Source organism: Pistacia vera, unplaced genomic scaffold (genome assembly GCF_008641045.1).
Source record: "Pistacia vera cultivar Batoury unplaced genomic scaffold, PisVer_v2 Contig81, whole genome shotgun sequence".
In the NCBI taxonomy this organism is placed as follows: domain Eukaryota; kingdom Viridiplantae; phylum Streptophyta; class Magnoliopsida; order Sapindales; family Anacardiaceae; genus Pistacia; species Pistacia vera.
The window spans coordinates 80,119-103,346 of NW_022196679.1; the positions used below are offsets into that span (position 1 = coordinate 80,119).

The 23,228-nt window shown below is 33.1% G+C and overlaps 1 protein-coding gene and 1 pseudogene across 1 annotated transcript; one reads left to right on the top strand and one right to left on the bottom strand.

The window, feature by feature from the left end:
• The first annotated feature begins 1,299 nt into the window (after positions 1-1,299).
• On the top strand, positions 1,300-23,162 carry LOC116117432 (annotated as a pseudogene).
• On the bottom strand, positions 16,054-16,668 carry LOC116117451 (VQ motif-containing protein 20). The gene has a single exon (XM_031403476.1). It carries the CDS (start codon positions 16,666-16,668, stop codon positions 16,054-16,056), a length of 615 nt encoding a protein of 204 aa, XP_031259336.1.
• Positions 23,163-23,228: the final 66 nt, after the last annotated feature.

The window sequence follows — 23,228 nt, forward strand, 5'->3', positions numbered from 1 at the left end:
ACACATTATTTAAAAGCATAAATTTGTAATGAATTTTAAACGTATGACTTTTGTTATAAAAAAAAAAAAAAACCTTAATAATGTAACATAATTATAATATATTTTTTGTAACCAATGTTAAGAAAAGGTTGATATATTCAACAATTTTAGATACATTAATATCTATCACTAATATATTAGTAGTATATAAGACTAAAATTTTGTTATGGCACAATAATGGTGGTTAAAATTAGATTTGTTATATTCTATATATAAGTTCACATTAAACATCAGTGATTTGATATATTTTTATTGAATAAAATGATTCATTTTCACACATGAATTAAAATTTGAAGTTGATTTGGAATCGATCACAAGATCTCTGGTGGTAACTCATTCGCCAAAACTTAGATGTTAGGGACCTAAAGTCAGAAACAAAGTCTTTTACTTTTGTCCCTTCTAACCAATAAAAACTGCCCATGAGTCACTAACTCTGTACTATAGCTCCTCTGATCCTCGCCCGCATAACACAACAGCACCAAACAGAGAAATGTGTTCGGGATAAATCAAAGTTCTTTAAACGTATCTCAACTACAGCGCCTCTACGCGCCGAATCTTTGAGACTTTACCCAACTCGCTTCTTTTTTAGTTTTCAAGGAACCCAGTTCACGCCAGAATCAATAAAGTCGAGTCGATTTTTACAAGTTTATTTGGCCATAACTTGGTATTCTTTGCTTGGCACCGCAAGTCATCTTGAGTTGCAATTTGGCGAAATGGGTTCGTGGCAAATGGTTCAATGAAGCAAACCGGTTAGGGTTGGTGAAATGGGAATCTCTTCAAAGCTGAGGTTGTTAGGATTTTAGGGGTTTTGATTCTACATTTTTTGAGGTGAGTTTTTAATAGTTTGGTTAGTCGAAGTTGAGATTAGGTTTGGTGAAGATTGCCATCAGTTTTCAACTGTTTTGAGAGTTATTACTTTTTGTGATCGGTTTCTAGTTATCAAATTGACTCTTTGGTTAATTGCATAAGCTGTTTAGCTGAATTGTGTGATGGTTTTGATTGGAAGTGGCATACATTAATGAACTTCATGGCAGGAAACTAAACCTGAAGCAAGTCAGAGGAATAGTGTGTTGAACTAGATTGTTGGGGTTTTAGAATAAGGTGTTTGGTGAGTTGTGTATTGTGGTTTTGTGGAAGGGATGCTGAGATTTACATTTTTGTTGGTAATGTGAGATTTTGCACCTGAATCCACTAACTCTCTATTGAAAGTTGCGTTGTGGGTTTCATTGAGGTTGTTTATTAAAAGGGGAAGTTTTAGTGATGGCTGTGTCAAGCAAAACTAGAACTATGTTTGAGGGTGAGTAGGAGATGGGTCATTCAAATGGTTGATTAGCAAGCGGACTTCATTCGATGAAGACTTTGAAGAGATGGGGAGGTCTCCATCTGGAGGGAGGATTGGATAGCGGAGCTTCGCCTGTTGCTAATATAATTGTTCGCCGATGCTCAAAGTAAGGGTGCTTAATGTTTACGCTCTTTCCGTTGTGAATTATTTTATTTTTAAGTTCACACTCTCAATGTCTTGTTGTTGTTTGATTTGAAGTTATTGCGAGTATAGGATTCCAGTGTGCCAGTACTTAACCAACATTTTTTGGACACTACTCATTTATCTCCATTGCTTATAGATAATTAGTTCTTATAAAAACCGAATAATGATGCAGAAACTTGGCATTCCCTCAAGTGAACTTCAAGAAAGCTTAATAAAGAGGCTTCTGATTAATAAAGCATCCATCCGGTATGCTAGGAACTTCTTGGAATACTGTTGCTTCAGGGCATTGCACTTTCTACTCAAGTAAAAGGTCATTTGGCTGATAAAAAATTTAGACGCTAATGTATGAATGATGATAGCTTGGGAGGTCACGCAGCTTCAAGCCAACCCTATCAATGTAAGGTTATTGTTAAGATACTTGCTAATTAAGTTCAGGAACTTTCTTCAGTAATTGTTTAATCGTGTTTTCTCTCTGTTTGAAACACACTGAAATGCAAAATCCTCTCTGTCGCCCCCTTCACATACACACACATGATATTTCTTCTTGGGAAATTTGAGTTTCACTCTTTTTTGGTTGAACAAATAAATACCATGGTATAGAAACATAATAGTTAATACTTGCCATGTAGTTGCAGTAGAAGTAAGGAATAATCTCTGATTTCAAATCATGTAATTTCCCTGATTAAAAATTTTCTATAATTTATATTAAACTGGGCTTATTGTTTCTAGGGTAAACTTCATGGTGCTTGGATTACCCCTTTGCTTACTATATCTTGCAGTGCTTTTGCAGGTTAATTTGCATAAATATAGAATCAATCATGTTCTGTGGATTGATCTGTATCTCTTAGATGTGTAGTGGGACACTTGTTAGAGAGCATGAGAGGGGAGAGAAAGGTGTAAATATTCCCAAATAATGTGGTAGAAGATGCATGCCTATATCTTTATCTTTCTCTGTATTGTGACTGTCCTATACCAAGAAGGTCGTAAGTCTTGTGTTTTTACTCGCTAGTGAAACTTGCATATGGTAGATAGGATGGAATTGTTTAAGGTAGAGGATATATTTATTGGTTGAAGATATATGTTACCCCTGTATGTCTGTCTACCTTTTATCTAGTTGTGTGCCTATGTGTATGAGATGATGATCATTGAGTTGGAATTATAGGAGATCATTTTCTTTAACTTGCAATGATGGGGTGGTATGGGTCATTTTATTTAGGTGGATGAGGACGCTACGGTTGGGGTGGAGGCCTTCCCGAAGCTCAGCAGTTCCATCATTGCCAATGTAATTATTTGTGAAAACCTTTTTGAGGTTCTCACATCTTCAACTGGTGGTCGGCTTCAATTCTCAGTCTTTGACAAGTACCTAACTGCACTAAAGGTAGGCAGCTCTCATATAAATCGTATCCTGACCCTTTTACTTAAACAAAGACACAATTGATGACCTCTTTTTCTCTTGTTTGGTGAAAAGAAAAGTTGCATACTTGTATGGTAGTTGCATTATATTTTTTGAGAAGTATTGATTTATAGGATGCAATTGTTGTTACTTAAACTGAAGAAACATTGTAAGAAGCTGGCACCTTCCCATGGAAATGCTGATTAAGATGGATCTTAACTCAGAAATTATCATTAGTAAACTGCAATGGTGTTTGTTTATTGTTCATATAGTAGCTCATTCGTTATGTTTCTTCTTTTTCTTTTTTCAATTATATTAAGTATGTGGAATTGTCATAGTTTTTCATTATCAAGTTTGTGTGCTTTTGTTAGAAACCCAAACTTCACCTGCAAAAGATCACTCACAAAAAACAACCACAACACTCCGAAACCAATAGTCAAAACCAGAAATTCCAGTCACCACAGAACAATTAATCACTTCAAAACTCTAAAGAACACAAGCAATCTGAATAACCTCAATTTATATATAATAGCAACTCTGTAAACAAAATACTCCAATAACAGTTCATCTACACTACAATTCAGCATAAAGAAATAAACATAAACCAAACCATTTAAGATAAATTTGCTAAGAACAAAGAAACCCGCTGGACCGAGGCAGCACCTCCCCAACCCCTTTCTTTTTACTATTTTCAATGATCCTAGAAGATCTCACATTCTTTATTCTTCTACTCTCTTACTATAACCGAATTCAGCTCCCCATCAATCATCACTTGCCACTTGTCACCTCTCTAAACCTAATACCACCCATACACATCACGCATACAGCCTGACAATTAGTCCCTCATCCCTTTTTTACAACTTTATGTCCTCCCATACATAAGGTGTGTTGGTTCATCAGCTTTATGGTGCATATCTTCAATCAATAGGTGCACATATCTAGCATGAATTTGAATTGTCAATCTCTATAGAGCAATAAAAAAGATGAAGACCCAATCAGACTCGTTATTCTATCTGCCCTTCGATCGTCAAGAGGAGAAAAATTTGGAGTAGATGGGACAGTGACCACCCAGCCAGTTCTAGAGCACGGGAATATCTACATGGCCAGGTTGGTTCATTGATGAATAATATTTGTTATATGAACTTTTTTCCTTTTTCCTCTTGAAAAATTGAACCTTTGTGATAGAAATTGGATTTCTTGGTTTCTATGTGTTACATTCTGATTCATTTAAGGAAGAAATACATAAATAAGTATGTTGACCTACCTCCATTTATCTGTACATCTATGTAGGTCGATTGACTCTGACAGATCATGCACTATATTTGAAGCTCACCGTGTTGTATCGTATGAGAAGGCAAAAAAATATGATTATTGAAGATCTAAAACAGGTTGTTAAGCCTGAATTGACGGGTGTGGGGTACTAGACTTTCGCAAGGCAGTCTTTTATAAATCAACTCCCTGTAAGGCATGCTGCATGTTAATTCTTGTTCAAATGTTTATATGTTATGCCATTTACTAACTGAAAGCTCCTTAAACTTCGTAGTAGTTAACTCTGAATTAGTTTCTCCTGTAGATCAGAACCAATTGTTTAGAGTTTCGAGCAAAGGGCATACTCGTCGTGATTACTGGTTAGCAATTATGGGAAATTTTATATGTTCACAGATTTATAAATAAGTTCCAGATCAAAGGAGTTGAGCGGGATGAAGTACTTTCAAAGGCTGTACTTGGAATTCTAAGAGTACAAGCCATTCAAGAAATTAGCACTGCAAATTCTGTACGCTGTGAGAATTCCTCATGTTTAACCTATGTGATCAGCTCCAGGTGGAGATTTGGTTCTGGAAACTCTTGCAAACATGTTATCTGTAAGGGAATTAGACCGGACTAACAGTTCAGAGCTGGAGGTGAATGACTCAATCTCAGCGTTGGCATGGTTCTAACTTAGGGTTTGTGTTTGGACCAAATTCAAGTAATCCCAATGAGGCTGGGCTGTTGTGGGTGAGATAGCTGTTGGAGAGATGAGTTCACTGGAAAGAGCTGTTAGGAGTCTAAAAACAGCTATATGAAAGTTGTGAACACAAGAACACGTTTGGAGTTAAAGTAAAGCATTGACACAAATTTGGCAGTCATGAAGGTATGTGGTTTTGCATCTCAACTTTGCAAATTTTACTCATTAAATTCTTCTTTTCCTATTTCTCAATCCCCTTTTCTGCTGATTTTATTTTAAGATGATTAGTTTTTTAATATATATTACTTTATTTTTTTAATTGTATAATTATATACATATTAATTATTTAAAAAATTTCAGTGATGTATATATTGTTTTATTTTTTCTTTTTAAAATTTTTTTTACTACAATAAAATCACTCACATGTAGATATTTTAATCAATTAAAAAAATGTAGTTAAGGTTAATAGTTTTATAACTGTCAGTTTTTGATAAAAATGTCTTCTAGTTAATAAAGAGCCTCAGAGAAATGGCATGTCAAGCCTTCCGATTTTGATGAGATTGGGCCTCTTCTTAACTTAGTGGGTCAGGCTTGGCCCTCTTTGTATTTATTTTTATTTCTTGTTATGCCAATATAACTGTGCGTTTAGTTCGATAATATTATTTGAAAATTTTTTAAATGATATTTCTACAAATACTGTTAGTAATGACTTTTTTTTTCTAAGAGGGTAGACCATAAAATCTATGGTTATGAAATAAGGGATATGATCCTATGAGGTTAAGGCCACTAGTAATCCACTATACTTGCATACACAAGGAAACAAACGTAAAGCGAACAAAAAACACTAGGTGGTGTTTGCCATAGACATTTCGATGCTTAAATTAACAAGGTTGAATGAGGCTAATTTAGTGAGAGTTAGGAAAAGAGAAGATTACGAGAAGTTTAGTTGGAGACTACAACTATGGCAGTGATGTAAAGCTCTCAAGAGTGAGAACTATAGGGTTAGGAGGTGTAATGTTGAATGACTTATAAGAAGAACTAACCTTTGTTTATATAGCAGTTGTAGGATCTTCGAATCCTAATAAGACTATGAGTCCTTGGTGGTTGTGGTTTAGTGAATAGGAAATCTTTTGATTCTCTTGCCTTAGTAGGAGAGGGAGTCCTTTTCAATCTAAGATTTAGATCTTAGACGAATTAGTATAATGATAGATCTCTTCGAAGGAATCCAGATGGTACCGAAATATGAAGTAGGTAACCTTGGGTCTTAAGTAAACCCTAAGTCCAAAAGATAATCTTGGATCAATGGGCTTGGACCCAGATGAGTTGATGATGAGGTCTAAGCGGATTGGGGCCTTATTGATGGGGCTCAATTAGTGAGCGATTTGGCAGGTGTAGTGAGTAGACCCAATACATGAATTTTGTTATGGGCCCAATCAGAATTAGGCCGTAGCTCTGAGCTCTGTTGAAGGTGTCTTTGTCTTTGGGTCTATTGAGGTCGAAAACATTTTTTAGCTTTAACAAAGAGCTTATTACGAAAAGAGTTCATTGTAATTTCCCCCATAAGTATTATCGAATAATATTTCCTCCAATATATTTGAAAAAACAAATTACACTCTGTGTTAGAATTTGGTGTATGACGAATCAAGTGTAAATGTATCAATAAGATGATGGAAAATTTGTTACTGCAAATACTTGAACGTGATATATTATTTAGTAATACCTCGTAGAGAAATTGCAATTATCAGTTATAAAAGTTATATTTGTTTTATTTAAAAATATCTAGTGCGTTTGTTTCCCTATCATATTCTAAATCAAAATGCATATTTATTTTCTTATTCTCAAAATCATATCCTATATTATTCAAATATTTTTAATTTTCAAATCCTACCTCTTAATAATTACTCAACTCTATCTAATAATAATATTTCAAAAATACTATTCCAAATAACTTTAAAATGCATTTGTTCTCCTATCCTATTCATATTCCAAATCAAAATGTATATTTGTTTCTCTATTCTCAAAATCCTATCATAAATTATTCAACTATTTTTAATTTTTTAATTTTACCTTATAAGAACCACTCAACTCTACTTAATAATAATATTTCAAAAATATTACTCCAAATGACTAAACAAATATATTAATGGTTGTCCTTGTAATTTATTAGATTCCCAGATTCTTAGCTGTAGTAATATATTAAACTTCGTATCCCAAAAATTAATTAAATTTCTTCTAACTAAGATTAAATTTAATTACCAAAACTCCAATCTCCAACGACAAGTCTTATCATCCACATAAAAAAGACAAAAAACAATTATTGAAGTCACATATAACATTATAATGCTTTATTGCGGAATAAGAAGATCTCTCTCATTTTGGCAAACTTCTATTACAAGTTCGGTGTGCAACAATTATATTTATTGAATGTATTTAATAAATTGAATATTAGTAATAAATATAATATACAAAATAATGGATATGTAGTTTTAAAATACCTAGAATATATATTTGTAACACATCAATGTGATTTTTATAAACCTATAATATAAAATTTGTAAAACGAAATGTAAAATTGTATATATATATTATATATCAATGTGTCACTATCCCATGTCATTTATATATCAATTTTTAATGTCACATAGTAATACACATTATTTAAAAGCATAAATTTGTAATGAATTTTAAACGTATGATTTTAGTTTATTAAAAAAAAAAAAAAACCTATAACATTGTAACCATAATATAATATATTTTTTTTAACCAGAAGTTAAGAAATTTGTTATACTTCAACTAATTTTAAGATACATTAAATACTATACATACTAATTAATAGTATCCATAGACTAAAATTTTGTTGATCACTATGGAGTGGTTAATAATTTGTTTATCCTATTTATAAGTTCACATTAAACATCATGATTGATTATATATTTTATTGAATTAAATGATTCATTTCACACATGAATTAAAATTTGAAGTTGATTTGGAATCGATCACAAGATCTCTGGTGGTACTCATTCGCCAAAACTGATGTTAGTGACCTAAAGTCAGAAACCAAAGTCTTTTACTTTTGTCCCTCCTAACCAAAAAACTGCCCATGAGTCACTAACTCTGTACTATAGCCCCTGATCCTCGCCCGCATAACACAACAGCACCAAACAGAAGAAGCTTGTTCGTGATAAATCAAAGTTCTTTAAACTTATCTCAATCTACAGCGCCTCTACGCGCCGAATCTTTGAGACTTTACCCAACTCGCTTCTTTTTTAGTTTTCAAGGAACCCCAGTTCACCCAGAATCAATAAAGTCGAGTCGATTTTACAAGTTTTTGGCCATAAATTGGTATTCTTTGCTTGGCACCGCAGTCATCTTTTGAGTTTTGCAATTTGGGAAATGGGTTCGTGGCAAATGGTTCAATGAAGCAAACCGGTTGGGTTCGTGAATATTGGAATCTCTTCAAAGCTGAGGTTGTTAGGATTTTAGGGGTTTTGATTCTACATTTTTGAGGTGAGTTTTTATAGTTTGGTTAGTCGAAGTTGTTGAGATTAGGTTTTTTGGTGAAGATTGCCACTTCAGTTTTCAACTGTTTTGAGAGTTATTACTTATTTGTGATCGGTTTCTAGTTATCAAATTTGAATCTTTGGTTTAATGCATAAGCTGTTTAGCTGAATTGTGTATGGTTTTGATTGGAAGTGGCATACATTTAATGAACTTCATTCAGGACATAAACCTGAAGCAAGTCAGAGGAATAGTGTGAACTAGATTGTTGGGGTTTTGATAATAAGGTTGTTGGTGAGTTGTTTATTGTGGTTTTGTGGAAGGGATGCTGAGATTTACATTTTGTTGGTAATGTGAGATTTTGCACCTGAATCCACTACTCCTATTGAAAGTTGCGTTGTGGGTTTATTGAGGTTGTTTTATAAAAGGGGATTTTAGTGATGGCTGTGTCAAGCAAAACTAGAACTATGTTTGAGGGTCGATAGGAGATGGTCATTCAAATGGTTGATTGCAGCGGACTTCATTGATGAAGACTTTGAAGAGATGGGGAGGTCTCCATCTGGAGGGAGGAATTGGATAGCGGAGCTCTCGCCTGTTGCTATATAATTGTTCGCCGATGCTCAAAGTAAGGGCTGCTTAATGTTTACGCTCTTTCCGTTGTGAATTATTTTATTTTTAAGTTCACACTCTCAATGTCTTGTTGTTGTTTGATTTGAAGTTATTGCGAGTAATAGGATTCCAGTGTGCCAGTACTTAACCAACATTTTCTTGGACACTACTCATTTATCTCCATTTGCTTATATATAATCGTTCTTATAAAAACCAGAATAATGATGCAGAAATACTGGCATTCCCTCAAGTGAACTTCAAGAAAGCTTTAATAAAGAGGCTTCTGATAATAAAGCATCCATCACGGTATGCTAGGAACTTCTTGGAATACGTTGCTTCAGGGCACTTGCACTTTCTACTCAAGTAACAGGTCATTTGGCTGATAAAAAATTTAGACGCCTAATGTATGATATGATGATAGCTTGGGAGGTCCCGCAGCTTCAAGCCAACCTTTACTCAATGTAAGTTTTATTGTTAAGATACTTGCTAATTAAGTCAGGAACTTTCTTCAGTAATTGTTTAATCGTGTCTTTCTCTCTGTTTGAAACACACTGAAATGCAAAATCCTCTCTGTCGCCCCCTTTCAATACCACACACGATATTTCTCTCTGTTGAAATTTGAGTTTCACTCTCTTTTTGGTTGAACATATAAATACCATGGTATAGAACATAATATTGTTATACTTGCCATGTAGTTCAGTAGAAGTAAGAATAACTCTGATTTCAAATCATTGTAATTTCCCTGATTAAAATTTTCTATAATTTTATATTAAACTGGCTTATTGTTCATCTAGGGTAAACTTCATGTTGCTGTAGATTACCCCTTTGCTTACTATCTTGCAGTTTGCTTTGCAGGTTAATTTGCATAAATATAGAATCAATCATGTTCTGTGGATTGATCTGTATCTCTTAGATGTGTGTGGGGACACTTTGTTAGGAAGCATGAGAGGGTAGAGAAAGGTGTAATATTTCCCAAATAATGTTGAGAAAGATGCCTCTATATCTTTATCTCTCTGTATTGGTGACTGTCCATATACCAGAAGGTCTGTAAGTCTTAGTGTTTTTACTCGCAGTGAAACTTGCTATATGGTAGATATGTATGGAATTGTTTAAGGTAGAGGATATTTTTATTGGTGAAGATATATGTTACCCCGTATGTCTGTCTACTTTTTATCTAGTTGTGTGCCTATGTGTATGAATGTATGATCATTGAGTTGGAATTATTAGAGAATCATTTTCTTTTACTTGCAATGATGTGGTTGGTATGGGCCTCTGTTATTTAGGTGGATGAGGACGCTACGGTTGGGGTGGAGGCCTTCTCCCGAATAGCTCCAGCAGTTCCAATCATTGCCAATGTAATTATTTGTGAAAACCTTTTTGAGGTTCTCACATCTTCAACTGGTGGTCGCTTCAATTCTCAGTCTTTGACAAGTACCTACTGCACTAGAAAGTAGGCAGCTCTCCATATAAATCTGTATCCTGACCCTTCTTACTTAAAACAAAGACACAAATTGATGACCTCTTTTCTCTTTGCTTTGGTGAAAGAAAAGTTGCATACTTGTATGGTATTTTGCATTATATTTTTTGAGATTAGTATTGATTTATAGATGCAATTGTTGTTACTTAATACGAAGAAACATTGTAAGAAGCTGGCACCTTCCCATGGAAATGCTGATTAAGATGGATCTTAACTCAAGAAATTATCATTAGTAAACTGCAATGGTGTTTGTTTATTGTTTCATATAGTAGCTCCATTCTATGTTAATGTTTCTTCTTTTTCTTTTTCAATTATATAAGTATGGAATTGTCATAGTTTTTTCATTATCAAGTTTGTGTGCTTTTGTTAGAAACCCAAACTTCACCTGCAAAAGATCACTCACAAACAACAACCCAACCACTCCGAAACTCCATATCAACAGCCAGAAATTCCAGTCACACCAGAACAATTTAATCACTTCAAAACAATTAAAGAACACAAGCATACTGAATAACCTCAATTTATATATAGAATAGCAACTTGTAACAACACTACTCCAATAACAGTTCATCTACACTACAATTCAGCATAACAGAAAAAACATAACCAACCATTTAAGATAATTTGCTAAGACAAAGAAACCCGCTGGACTTCGAGGGCCAGCACCTCCCCAACCCCTTTCCCTTTTTACTATTTTCAATGATCCTATAAGATCCCTCACATTCTCTTTATTCTTCTACTCTCTTACTATAACCGAATTCGCTCCCCTCAATCATCACTTGCCACTTGTCACTCCTCTCATAACCTAATACCACCCATACACTCACGCATACAGCCTGACAATTAGTCCCTATCCCTTTTAACACCTTTATTTTCCTCCCATACATAATGTGTTGTTGGTCTCATCAGCTTTATGGTAGCATATCTTCAATCAATAGTGCACATATCTAGCCATGATATTGAATTGTCAATCTCTATAGAGCAATAAAAAAGATGAAGACCCAACAGACTCGTCTATTCTATCTGCCCTTCGATCGTCAAGAGAAGAAAAGATCTGGAAGTAATGGACAGTGACCACCAGCCAGTTCTAGAGCACGGGAATATCTACTGGCCAGGTTGGTTCATTGATGAATAATATTTGTTTATAAACTTTTTTCCTTTTTCCTCTTGAAAAATTGAACTTTGTGATAGAATATTGGATTTCTTGTTTCTATGTGTGTACATTCTGATTCATCTTTAGAGGAAATACATAAAGTATGTTGACCTACCTCCATTTATCTGTACATCTATGTAGGTCGATTGACTCTGACAGATCATCACTATATTTTGAAGCTCACCGTGTTGTATCGTATGAGAAGGCAAAAAAATATGATTTATCTGAAGATCTAAAACAGGTTGTTAAGCCTGAATTGACGGGTCCGTGGGGTACTAGACTTTTCGACAAGGCAGTCTTTTATAAATCAACTTCCCTGTAAGCATGCTGCTGTAATTTTCTGTTCAAATGTTTATATGTTATGCCATTTTTACTAACTGAAAGCTTCCTTAAACTTCTGTAGTAGTTAACTCTGAATTATTTCTCCTGTAGATCAGAACCAATTGTCTTAGAGTTTCCTGAGCTTAAAGGGCATACTCGTCGGGATTACTGGTTAGCAATTTCAGGGAAATTTTATGTTCACAGATTTAAATAAGTTCCATCAAAGAGTTGAGCGGGATGAAGTACTTTCAAAGGCTGTACTTGGAATTCTAAGAGTACAAGCCATTCAAGAAATTAGCACTGCAAATTCTGTACGCGTGAGAATCTCCTCATGTTTAACCGTTGATCAGCTTCCAGGTGGAGATTTGGTTCTGGAAACTCTTGCAAACATGTTATCTGTAAGGAATTAGACCGGACTAACAGTTCCAGAGCTGGAGGTGAAATGTACTCAATCTCAGCGTTGGCTATGTTCTAACTTAGGGTTTGTGTTTGGACCAAATTCAAGTAATCCCAATGAGGCTGGGCTTGTTGTGGGTGAGATAGCTGTTGGAGAGATGAGTTCACTGGAAAGAGCTGTTAAGGAGTCTAAAAACAGCTATATGAAAGTTGTGAAAGCACAAGAAACAGTTATGGAGTTAAGTAAATGGCATTGACACAAATGGCAGTCATGAAGGTGTGGTTTTGCATCTCACTTTGCAAATTTTACTCATTATAAATTCTCTCTTCTTCCTATTTCTTCATCCCCTTTCTGCTGATTTTATTTTAAGATGATTAGTTGTTTGAAAGTTGGAATTGAATTTTGGTTGCTGTCATTTATCTGGCCAAAAGATCTATATAGACATCTTTATCTCTTGCTAGTTGCTTGTGTGTGCGCATGCATGGGGATTATGATGCATGAATATAGTTAATAACAGCTGTCAGTTGAAGGATCAACAGGCTTTAATTTACATTATGAGTAACGAGAAAAGGTTGGAATTATATGGCATGATTTTCTTCATTGATAAGCCTCGTAATATCAGCAGTGAGGTAAGTTATGCAATATCCTAGGACTAATTCAAATTATTTGAATATTTACACTTTGATGACAACTGAAATAAATAAACTAAGTCAGTGATAATCACAAAGAAGACGACAGTGATAATCGCAAGAGATCTCTATTAGTTCACAACATAATCTGACTCTACCTTCCCTTTTTCTTTATGTAAACATACCTCAATTTGTAACCTTATTGCCTCTGGATCTTCTTAGTGCCTGACTTTGCTGTATTTGCAGGAATTCCTTCTTCCTGTTATGGAAGTTGGACAGTGGCTTCTTTCTCTGGCATATTGGGATGATCCTTGGAAGTCTTCAGTTTTCTGTTGGTTTTTGCATTTATCATTTGCTGGTAAAACACATATTTAATAACTTATATTTGGCATTACTTTATGGGCATTGGCATTATTTTTGTTCTTTTTTATTACTGCATACCCCACCGTCCCACCCTTTACTAATTCATGCCCCAAGTGTCTTTGCAATCTGGATGATGAAAATTTCTTGACATGATGACCATAGACCTTTTGGGAGGTTAGAGTGTTAGATGAGGTATCAATAATCAAGAATTTCCATTGCAAACTGCTTTAATAATTGCAAAGAAGAAAAATGACAAAAGGGTCTGAAAAAAAATTGTTAACATAAGGAAGTCGAAGCTAACTGTTGATTCTGATTGTTGAAGGTGTTATACACTTAAAGTGCTGTGAAGATATCTTTCACTTTTAAGAGCCCTTAGTTTTGCGCAAATCACCAGAAGGTAGATTTTCTGAGAATTCATGATTTGCATTGTAGGGGATGGCTGGGTTATCTTTGGCATTGATGCACATCTTTTTCGCGATCTTTATGATACTCACAATTCTTTAACCAAGGCAAGCCTGTTGATGAAGTTAAAGTATAGCACCACCACCTATGAACCACAATGGAGCAGCTCTTGGCTGTTCAAAATGCAATTTCTCAAGTTGAACAGCTCATCCAGGAGAGCAAGTCTTCTTCTTAAGCTGCGTGCCTTGCTGCTCTCGATTTTTCCTCAGGTTCGCACTTCATCTTTCTGATCCTTCATTTCTATTCAAGCATTGCAAAACTATTTGTCAGGGTAGAGATCATACCTTTTTATGTTCAATTCTTTTCCTTTTTTGGTAATGTGCCACGCTTATTTGATTGGATGTTTTTGTTCCAGGCAAGTGAGAAATTTGCACTTACCCTTTGGTAACAGCATTGATCTGGTCTTTGTGCCCTGTAAGTACATAGCACTGATATTTTTGGAGACATTTACGAGATTTCTCCTCCAAGGAAAGCAGCACGGAGAGATGGATGAGGAGATTGAAAGAATGGTGGTTCAGCATACCGGCGGCACCTGTATTCTGGAAAGAGAAAAGGAAGACAAGAAGAGGAAGTGAAGTACATTGTGACATACATGTTTGTAAAGTATGTTTTTGGTTACCAGTCTCAGTTGTGAATTGTAAATTTCACACTAATATGAAAGAGACATAAACCCACATCAATAATACAATCAATTTTTTTTATTATGTGCTCGCTTTTATTTTTATATATATTCAGTCTGTAGTGTGGATGTTTTGAAGTTCTAGTACGGCCCAATGTGAGCGATCAGTCTGAACTCTTTTTGCATTTTGTGAAGTTAGCTACGTTCTAGTCTTGACTGCACTTAAAATCGGAGTTGTACCAGAAATATACTGGTATATAGACGAAATATTAGTTTTTAGGTAAAGGTAATTTTATAAAGAAACGAATTACCTTGAGGGCTACCCCAAGCACTTCAACCCTTGCGCAGACAAAAGACGAACAAACCAAAAGCTAGATATACAGTCCTATACACAACAGCCGCACCAAAGGAACAGGAGAGCATATGCAAAAACAGCCACCTTAGCCAAAAATCAATAACCACCAAACAACACAGCAGAGAGCATAGTAAGCCTCAATAGATTAACTATAGTTAAATTCATATAAAAAACAAACGGACATACATTTTTTCGTTCACTTTCAATCCTCATGATTAGTGAAATTACATTCAACTCTAAAAAAATCATCACAAAATATATCTTAAAATAAAAATTTCATTCCAAAATAATTATAAACAGAAGCATTAACTTTTATTTTATCATTCTATTGAAATTCTATAATTTTTCTTCCATATTAAATTTAACGGTCAATGTTAACGATAAGGCTATACGTGATAATTTATAAAGTCTTACTAAAACGCGCCATTTTGGTTCTTGCAGCTGATGCAAGTGAACTTGAACTTTCTTTTTAAAAAAAATTCCAGTTCAAAACCTTTGTCCTGTAATAAATTAAGGATTTGTTCAAATTTCTCATCCATTTTAGATTATAAAATAAAGGTGTTAACACAACTTATCCCAACTTCTAATACTTGTTTTTTTTTTTTTTTTTTTTTTGTGGTTGATGACTAGAATGGTGGACCTGAAACTATCGCGGATGAGCTCAAATCAACCTTATTAATATTTTATACTTTCTCTCTTCAGAAAAGCCTTATCGCTCATCAATTTTAAACTCTTAATATTTTCTTCTCAGTTTTTTTATACCGTTAAATTCATGTAACATTACTGTGATTTTTTACGTGCAATATCATATCTACAATGTCAGTAATTATATACAAAATTTTGCAGAGATTTAAAATTATTGTTATAGAAAAACCATGAACAATAATTGAAAAAAAAAAATATATACACTAATTCAGAAAAGGGTAGGAGAAGGAGATTACAAGCAGTACTCTTAGAAAAAAAAATCTAAATGATCTGATATTTTTTTCTAAAACGTAAACAAAATATATTGAATATAAAAGAAATTGAGCATATTTCAGCTATAAGAATTAAGAAGACGGGTTTCTTTCCTTTTTTCCTCTTCTAACTATAAATATTAACAGAAATTAATATTAACCAAGGACAGGAATAAACAAACAATATTTTTTTGTTGTTGTAAAAATTTATTCCTGAAAAAAAAACTTCTATCTAATAAAAACCCAGAACCCTTATTATTAGCAGAAACAAATAATCAAAAAGAATTTAACTCCTGAAATAATAATAATAATAATAAATAATATAATAATATTTATGTATCCTCCAAAATCCTAGAATTCACGATAATCATTCATGCCTTCTGGTGCTGAAGATGATGATGATATAGAACCTCTGATATTAGGAGAAAAAAGCAATGACTCAGCTGTATAATTGTAAAATGGCTGATTCGAACATAAAAACTCAGCTGAATTTGGTGTAAAAACTGGAATATTATTTGTCAAAAATGGATTCGGAGGCTCAAAAATGGGCGGTGGCACGAAACAAGAATTCACTTGACCATCCCCTATATTACCACAACAATTTTCATCGCTCGTAATCACAGAAGACGATTCATTATCATCGTTTCCACCAATCTTTACGTTTTTATTCTCCTCATCCAACGATCTACCCCCGTTTTCCAAACCATTGATCTCCTCATTCGACCGTGATAACCCTGTCAGTTTTTGCACCAATGCCATAAAGTCCCTAGGGTGTGTATGAATGATTTTCGGCGAATGCGTGTAGATAATAACCGGGTGGTGCCGGTGTGATGGCAGCGACGACGACGAAGACGATTTTTTGATGGTATGAGAATCTTTATTGATCTTCAAGGGTGGATTAATATTGCTGATCTGATCTTTTTTAGATTGTTGATGGTAATGATTTTCTGATGAAGTTGGCCTCATTCTTGTTTTGAGACACTAATGAAATTTGAAAGGTTGTTTTATAGGGTAAATTTTTTAACTTAATTTTCTGAATTTAGTTGACAAAAATTGGTAATAGATTTCTTGCAACAACTAAATATAGATTAACTACTTCACCGATTAAATATCGCCACGTCACCGATACTTTTAGTTTAATTACTAAAATATCGTGTAAATAATTTATGATAACTATTAAATTGATACTCTTTTTTATTTTAGATTTTATTTACTTTTAATTACAAATTTAAGTATCTGAAACTAAGAGCCAAGTAGAGAGTGGATGCTGTGGGGTGTCGAGATGTGATTGGTTGTAGAAAATGAGTTACATGTGCCCGTCGTAGCGGAATTAGAGCGTGGGCACTTGGCAGTGATGGCGCGTTTAGTGGAAAGCTATGGTGGGGTTTTTATTTTTTAAGAAGATTTGCTCTTTGTAGCTTGTAGGAATGTGAACTCAATAACTTCCAAGCGCAGTCCTCGCGTTTAACCACACGCTCACATAAGTATGAACAAACTGTGGGGTTTCTATGTTTGAAGAAAAAACCCTTTTTAATTAAATGATTTGAGTTAATGAATTTTTTAATAATGGTTTAACGATACTTTCCCACTTACAGACTTTTAAAATACTATTTTACTACTTAAATTTATATTCCGTTAATGAAGAGAACAAACTCGGTTTAAGCTATTAGAGCTTTTGAAAAGAGAAGATCGATTAGTCTTTTGGTGGTTAAGATTGATCAAAATTTGATTTGAGAGGAGCGGTTGTACAAACCCTAATCATTCAATTATCGACGATTAGCTGGTCGGTAGGAGTAGGGTTATTTGAAGAGTTTTGATGAGTGATGATCGGAGAAGAGAATAGTGATAATTTAGAGTCACAACGAATCAGAAACAGAATATAAATTTAAGTATTAAAATGATATTTTAAAAGTCTGTGAATGAGAAAGTGTCATTACACTACTATTTGGTGGGAAAAAATTGTTTACTCTAAATGATTTCATAGAGTATAAGAAATTAATTATAATAATTAAAAGGACAAGAAATAAGTGTTACATAGCAGTCTGAGATTGTAATATTTAGTGGGTTAGAGAAGTGAATTGTATAAAATTTGAAATTGTGATCAGTTGATATTCTTGAATCAAAACCAAATGGATCTTTAATTAGATCAGATGAATAAGAATCCAGAGTGATTTCAATTTAGTGGGTCGTTATATTATATATTCTTTGACTATTTTATCCAAGCCTTTTACTTTTAATTAATTATATACCGCCACTACTTGCTGCTTTCAGATATACTTTTAATATTTTTATTATCTCTTTTTGCATGTGAAAAACGTGAGGTGTTTAATGTATTATTTTATTCACTGACAGCTTAATTCAACATTTCAACTTTTTTAATTTTATCTTTCATCGATACGATGTACGAATGGATTTACATGCAAGTATTTTATTATTTTTTCTTTAATAAAAAATTAATATAATCCGTAACGTAATATTGTATTTATAATTAAATCTTACAAATTTTTTCTCACAATTCTTATGAAACAACTTATAATTGGTTAATTTATAAATAGTTTAGTATGTTCGTTATAGTTCTTGTATGTCTAATTACGAATTATCACATCAAAATTGTGAAAGAAAATTTATAAGATAAGATTATAAGTTAATCTTTATCCATAATCGGTATTTTAAAACTAATTATTTACATGACCGTTAGAATTCTATATATCGTAATCCTCTCAATTTGAAAGGCTAAGTAATATTATGGGCAAATTTATAAGGAACAATAACCTAATTTGTACTTGTGAAATTCAAATATATGATAAAGGACACATGAAAATAATTTCACTTCAAAATTTAAAAACTGTTATTTGTTTTTGAAATTACAAAAATTAAACCTTAAATGTGTTTATCGAAATACTTTGAAAAATAAATCACAATTCAATCTTAAAAAACTACTGTAAAAAGAAATAAATTATTTTCACTATCATTATGTGTATTTTTAATATTATTTTAAATTTGTTTACAAATATTAAATATATTGAAATAAAAAATATCACCTAAATTGCATTAAGATATTGTATTAGTATTTGCTTTCCAAATTTAGCACAAATAACATGTTTTATTTCCAATAATAGTATTTATAAGTGCTCGCATGCGCCCAATATTCTTCGAATATGTGACATGTTATGTGTTTCATATTATAAATCTTCCATTCGACCTCACAAATTTGATTATTCATATCGTATTTTGAACATATTTTATAATAATTTTCACATTTATCTACTATAAAAGTACTACTAAAAAGATGGAATATAATATCATTCTCCATGATCATTCCAAGAGCTTACTTTAGAACTAATAATCGCCTTTAACTAAGATACATATAGCAAACGAGGTTATATTACCCTTGGTTAAATTTTCTCGGTCAAAGATATCTTTTAATAAAGTTATTTCTTTATGAGGAATGTTAGTGTCAATCATGAGTGTGATAGTCGACCGTCATCCCTTCCCGGACACATGTTTCATTATATGAAATGAAGTAAATATAGCACTCACGCTAACTAACACACCTCGTTTCCCTATTATCTATTTATTAAACTTTATGATTACATAATTTCGAGACGACTTATTTTTAAAATGAAAAGATAGATTGAACCCATTTTTGAATAACTCAAGTGATAAAACAAGTGTTGAGATGTGTGGTTGAAACATATAATCCCCGGTTCGAATCTCACTGACACTCGAGAATTAAGCAAGGAAAAAAACAAAAAGTGTTAGGTTATAAAGGCTACCATGACCAAATATGTGACGTCACTCAAATGAAATATGTGACGTCACTCAAATGAAATAGAATCTTAAATTGAATGATAATGGTGCAGATAATTACATTACATGAAATGTGCATCCTGGCCCAAAATTATAGGCGTGGCTGAGCCACTCTGTAAAGTACTTTTCAGTTTTGTCTCTCATAAATCATTCTGTACTGTTTGGCATTTATATCCTAGGATAATTACCATTTAGTCCTTGAGGTTTGGCTTAACTGTTTAGTCTTATAAGTTTTTTTAATAAAGCTTTGATCCCTATCAGAGTATCAATAACATTTTATTCTTTAGGTTTGCTAATTAGGGTCCATTTATTTAAGTATTTTGGATAGTATTTTTGAAAAAGTAAGAGTTGAGTGGGAATAACAAGGTAGGATTTGAAAATTAATAAAAATATCTCCCTAGATTTGTTAATTTAATAAACACCCTTATAATAAAAACACCCCTACCCACCAATTAAACACCGATAGCTGGCCACCATCGCCGGAGGATGGCCGGAGTCACCGTATTGACGCACGACAGACTAGATCTGGCCGGTCGTGTGCGGAGATGACATTTTCCAACCAGATCCACTGTGGATTTAGTCGGAAAAGGCAAAATCTACGGCGACGGCCAAATCTAGCCATGTTTGGTTGTTAACAGCGGCCAAAGATATGTTTGTCGTTGACGACCAGCTACAGCCAAAGATCTAGCCGTCAACAACCAACTCTTTGGCTGTAGATCTGGTCAGAAAATGATAGATCGGTGAACTAGCAGTTAGATCCAGCTGCTAGTACGCCATTATACTAGATTTCTGTCACCTTCTGGTAGTGGTGGCTGGGATCTAGAAAATGTGGGTAGGTGTGGGTATTTTTATCAATTTTTAAACTTTTTTTAAGGTGTTTAGTTAAATTAATAAACTTAGGGCGTTTAAAATTAATTGAATAAAATAAAATATGACCTTCAAAATAGGGAAACAAACAAATGTGCATTTTAGGTATGATAGAGATAGGATTAGTGCAAAACTAATTAAACAAACGGACCCTAATAGAGACACTGAAACTAAGTGACACAGTGATAGAGACCAAACCATTACTAAAAAATTGTATAAGATTAAAGTGTCAGTTTTATGAAACATTAAGGATGAAATGGTTATTTTCCCAATATTATTCTCCACTAAAAGTAATACTGGTAAGAAAGAAAAAGGTATTCCCATAGTGAAGTTGACATTTGGNTAAGTGACACAGTGATAGAGACCAAACCATTACTAAAAAATTGTATAAGATTAAAGTGTCAGTTTTATGAAACATTAAGGATGAAATGGTTATTTTCCCAATATTATTCTCCACTAAAAGTAATACTGGTAAGAAAGAAAAAGGTTGTCCCATAGTGAAGTTGACATTTGGATTTTTGTCTTGAATAAGAATGGACTTCATCGAAAATTCAAGAAGAAAAATTATTAACTTGTTGAATGCTTTTTTGTGTGATGGATTGGCCACCCACAACCTTTGGTGCATTATTCCCATTTCTCTTTCACAGCTTTAACCAAGAATCTCTTCATGCTTAATGCCAAATTTCATACCATCAAAACGACAGACTCAATATGGTCGGGATATCTCAGTTATCTAAAAAGAATATTCATATCTCAGACTCAATATGAATTTTCTAAATTGAAGTTTCTTTGGCTTCTCCGATTTAATTCTTATCCTTTTTCGGGTATAAATAAAGAGTAATAATATGAATCTTAGAATTTTTTTTTAAATTATTATTCCAATTGATACATTATTTAATATGGTATTGACATGTAAATGATAACCTCATTTAGAAGTTCTGTTAAAGACCAAGTACCAAAAATAATTATGAAAAGATAATGAATTGCCGGATTAGTCTCCAATTATTAAAATTGGATAATCATAAACTTTCACTTTATGTTATTAACAAATAATTGAAAGTGGAACCCACATGAACTCAAATTAAAATAAATTGATAAATTTTCTATTATACTTTGTCTTCGTCAATTTCTATTATCTTACACGTACCCAAAGTTTGTTACCAAGACATATTGGTACCCAAAAAATTTAAAAATGACAAACAACCTCTTTCTGTCATATTCGGTTAGAAATTTCTGTTTGCTAAAAGACAAAAACGATAAAAAAGATTAAAATACCCTTAAAAGCTTGATATTATATATTTTTTTATAAATTTATAGAAAGTCAACTGATTTAATTACATAAATACCCACATCATTATAATAAATGACAATTATGCCATGAAGTTTTTGTGGGTTAGTGAAATGACCAGTTTGTCCTATGAGTTTGTAAAACTTAACATTGAGAATTTTGAAAAGACAATGCTAGTTTTATAAAGACACATACAAAAGTAGCGTACAAAAACAATCCTCACCCTTGATTTTCATGATTTCTCTCTCTCTCTCTTTTCGTTTTTTCTTTGTTTTTTTCTTCTTGCTGATGTCATTTTATAGTCCTCTTTGTATGAATCTATGTAAAGATAGCATTTTTCTTAAAATTGAGTAGCGACAAAAGACCAATTTGTCCCCCTTTTGGCAGCAAAATAACAAAGTGAAGATATTCAAAGAATGCGGTATTTGTATTGACATAATGACATTCCTCATGATTTAAAAGAAATCCTTCATTCAAAATAACATAAAATTTGTAATGAAATTATTTCTGAGTTACAAATAACACAAAATATGACTTCAATATAGCAAAGGGAGTTTACAGTGAAAAAAAAAAAAAAAAAAAAAAAAAAAAAAAGCAATTTCGAAATGATTCTGTTAGCAGCTCTTAAATATTAGCATAAATCTTCAACAACATTGTATTTGTTCAGTTACATCTTCGAAAAATCAATTGCTCTTTTAAGTCTGGCATGTCGCTCTAACATAGGCTTAGCCAATCTGATCTCCAGAAAAGAATAGACAGACAAAGAGATACAACATGGTTTTCAATAACAAAACAAAAAGGTGGTCAGAAAATAGGATTAAGATTAAGAGTTCACAAACAAATAAAAACACAACAGACTAAGTCTACATGTGACCAGATAAAAAAACCACAGCTATATTGCAAAAATCACAGACCAGAAGATCATGGACTCATCCCTATGTTGCAAAAACCACAGCTACAATACTAACCCTTTCTTAAATATACCACAGACCTGAAACTTAAGCATCCTTAAAACCATAAACAAACAACCAATTCTTACTAAGCAAACTTATAAATGAAGATGAAACAGAAGGCATTCCAATGATAGCTTATTTAAGAATCAATCAACNATCTAGAGTTGTGTTTGAGGGCAGGGGTTCCTTGAAGGTTATAGAACACTCTAGGGTTTATTAGGATTTGCGGGATACAGGGAAGTGAATGAGTGTTTGTTTCTGGGAATATTAGTGAAGAAGATTCTTCTGTAAAGTGTAATGTTTGAGGAAATCAATACTAGTGCAGCGAGCTCCATATTCTGGAGTTCAACATGGATGTAACTTGTTCTATATTGAACAAGCGAACCACGGTATATCTTGTGTTGTGTGATTGTGCTTTGTTCTTGCAGTTTCTGTTTTGTTTGTGGCTAATCTTGCAGTTGGTATTGATTTACAACAAAAACAACAATTTTTGGCTTAATCTAAAATTAAGAGAAAACAAGATCCAAGGCTTTAAATTTTAATCCTTGAAATTCAAAGTCCAACCTACAAAACAAAGAATCAAAATCCTATTCTCACAGTAAAGCAAT

What these genes read in the sequence shown, in the direction of transcription:
- LOC116117451 (XM_031403476.1), bottom strand. Translation starts at nt 16,668, where the DNA reads ATGAGGCCAACTTCATCAGAAAATCATTACCATCAACAATCTAAAAAA.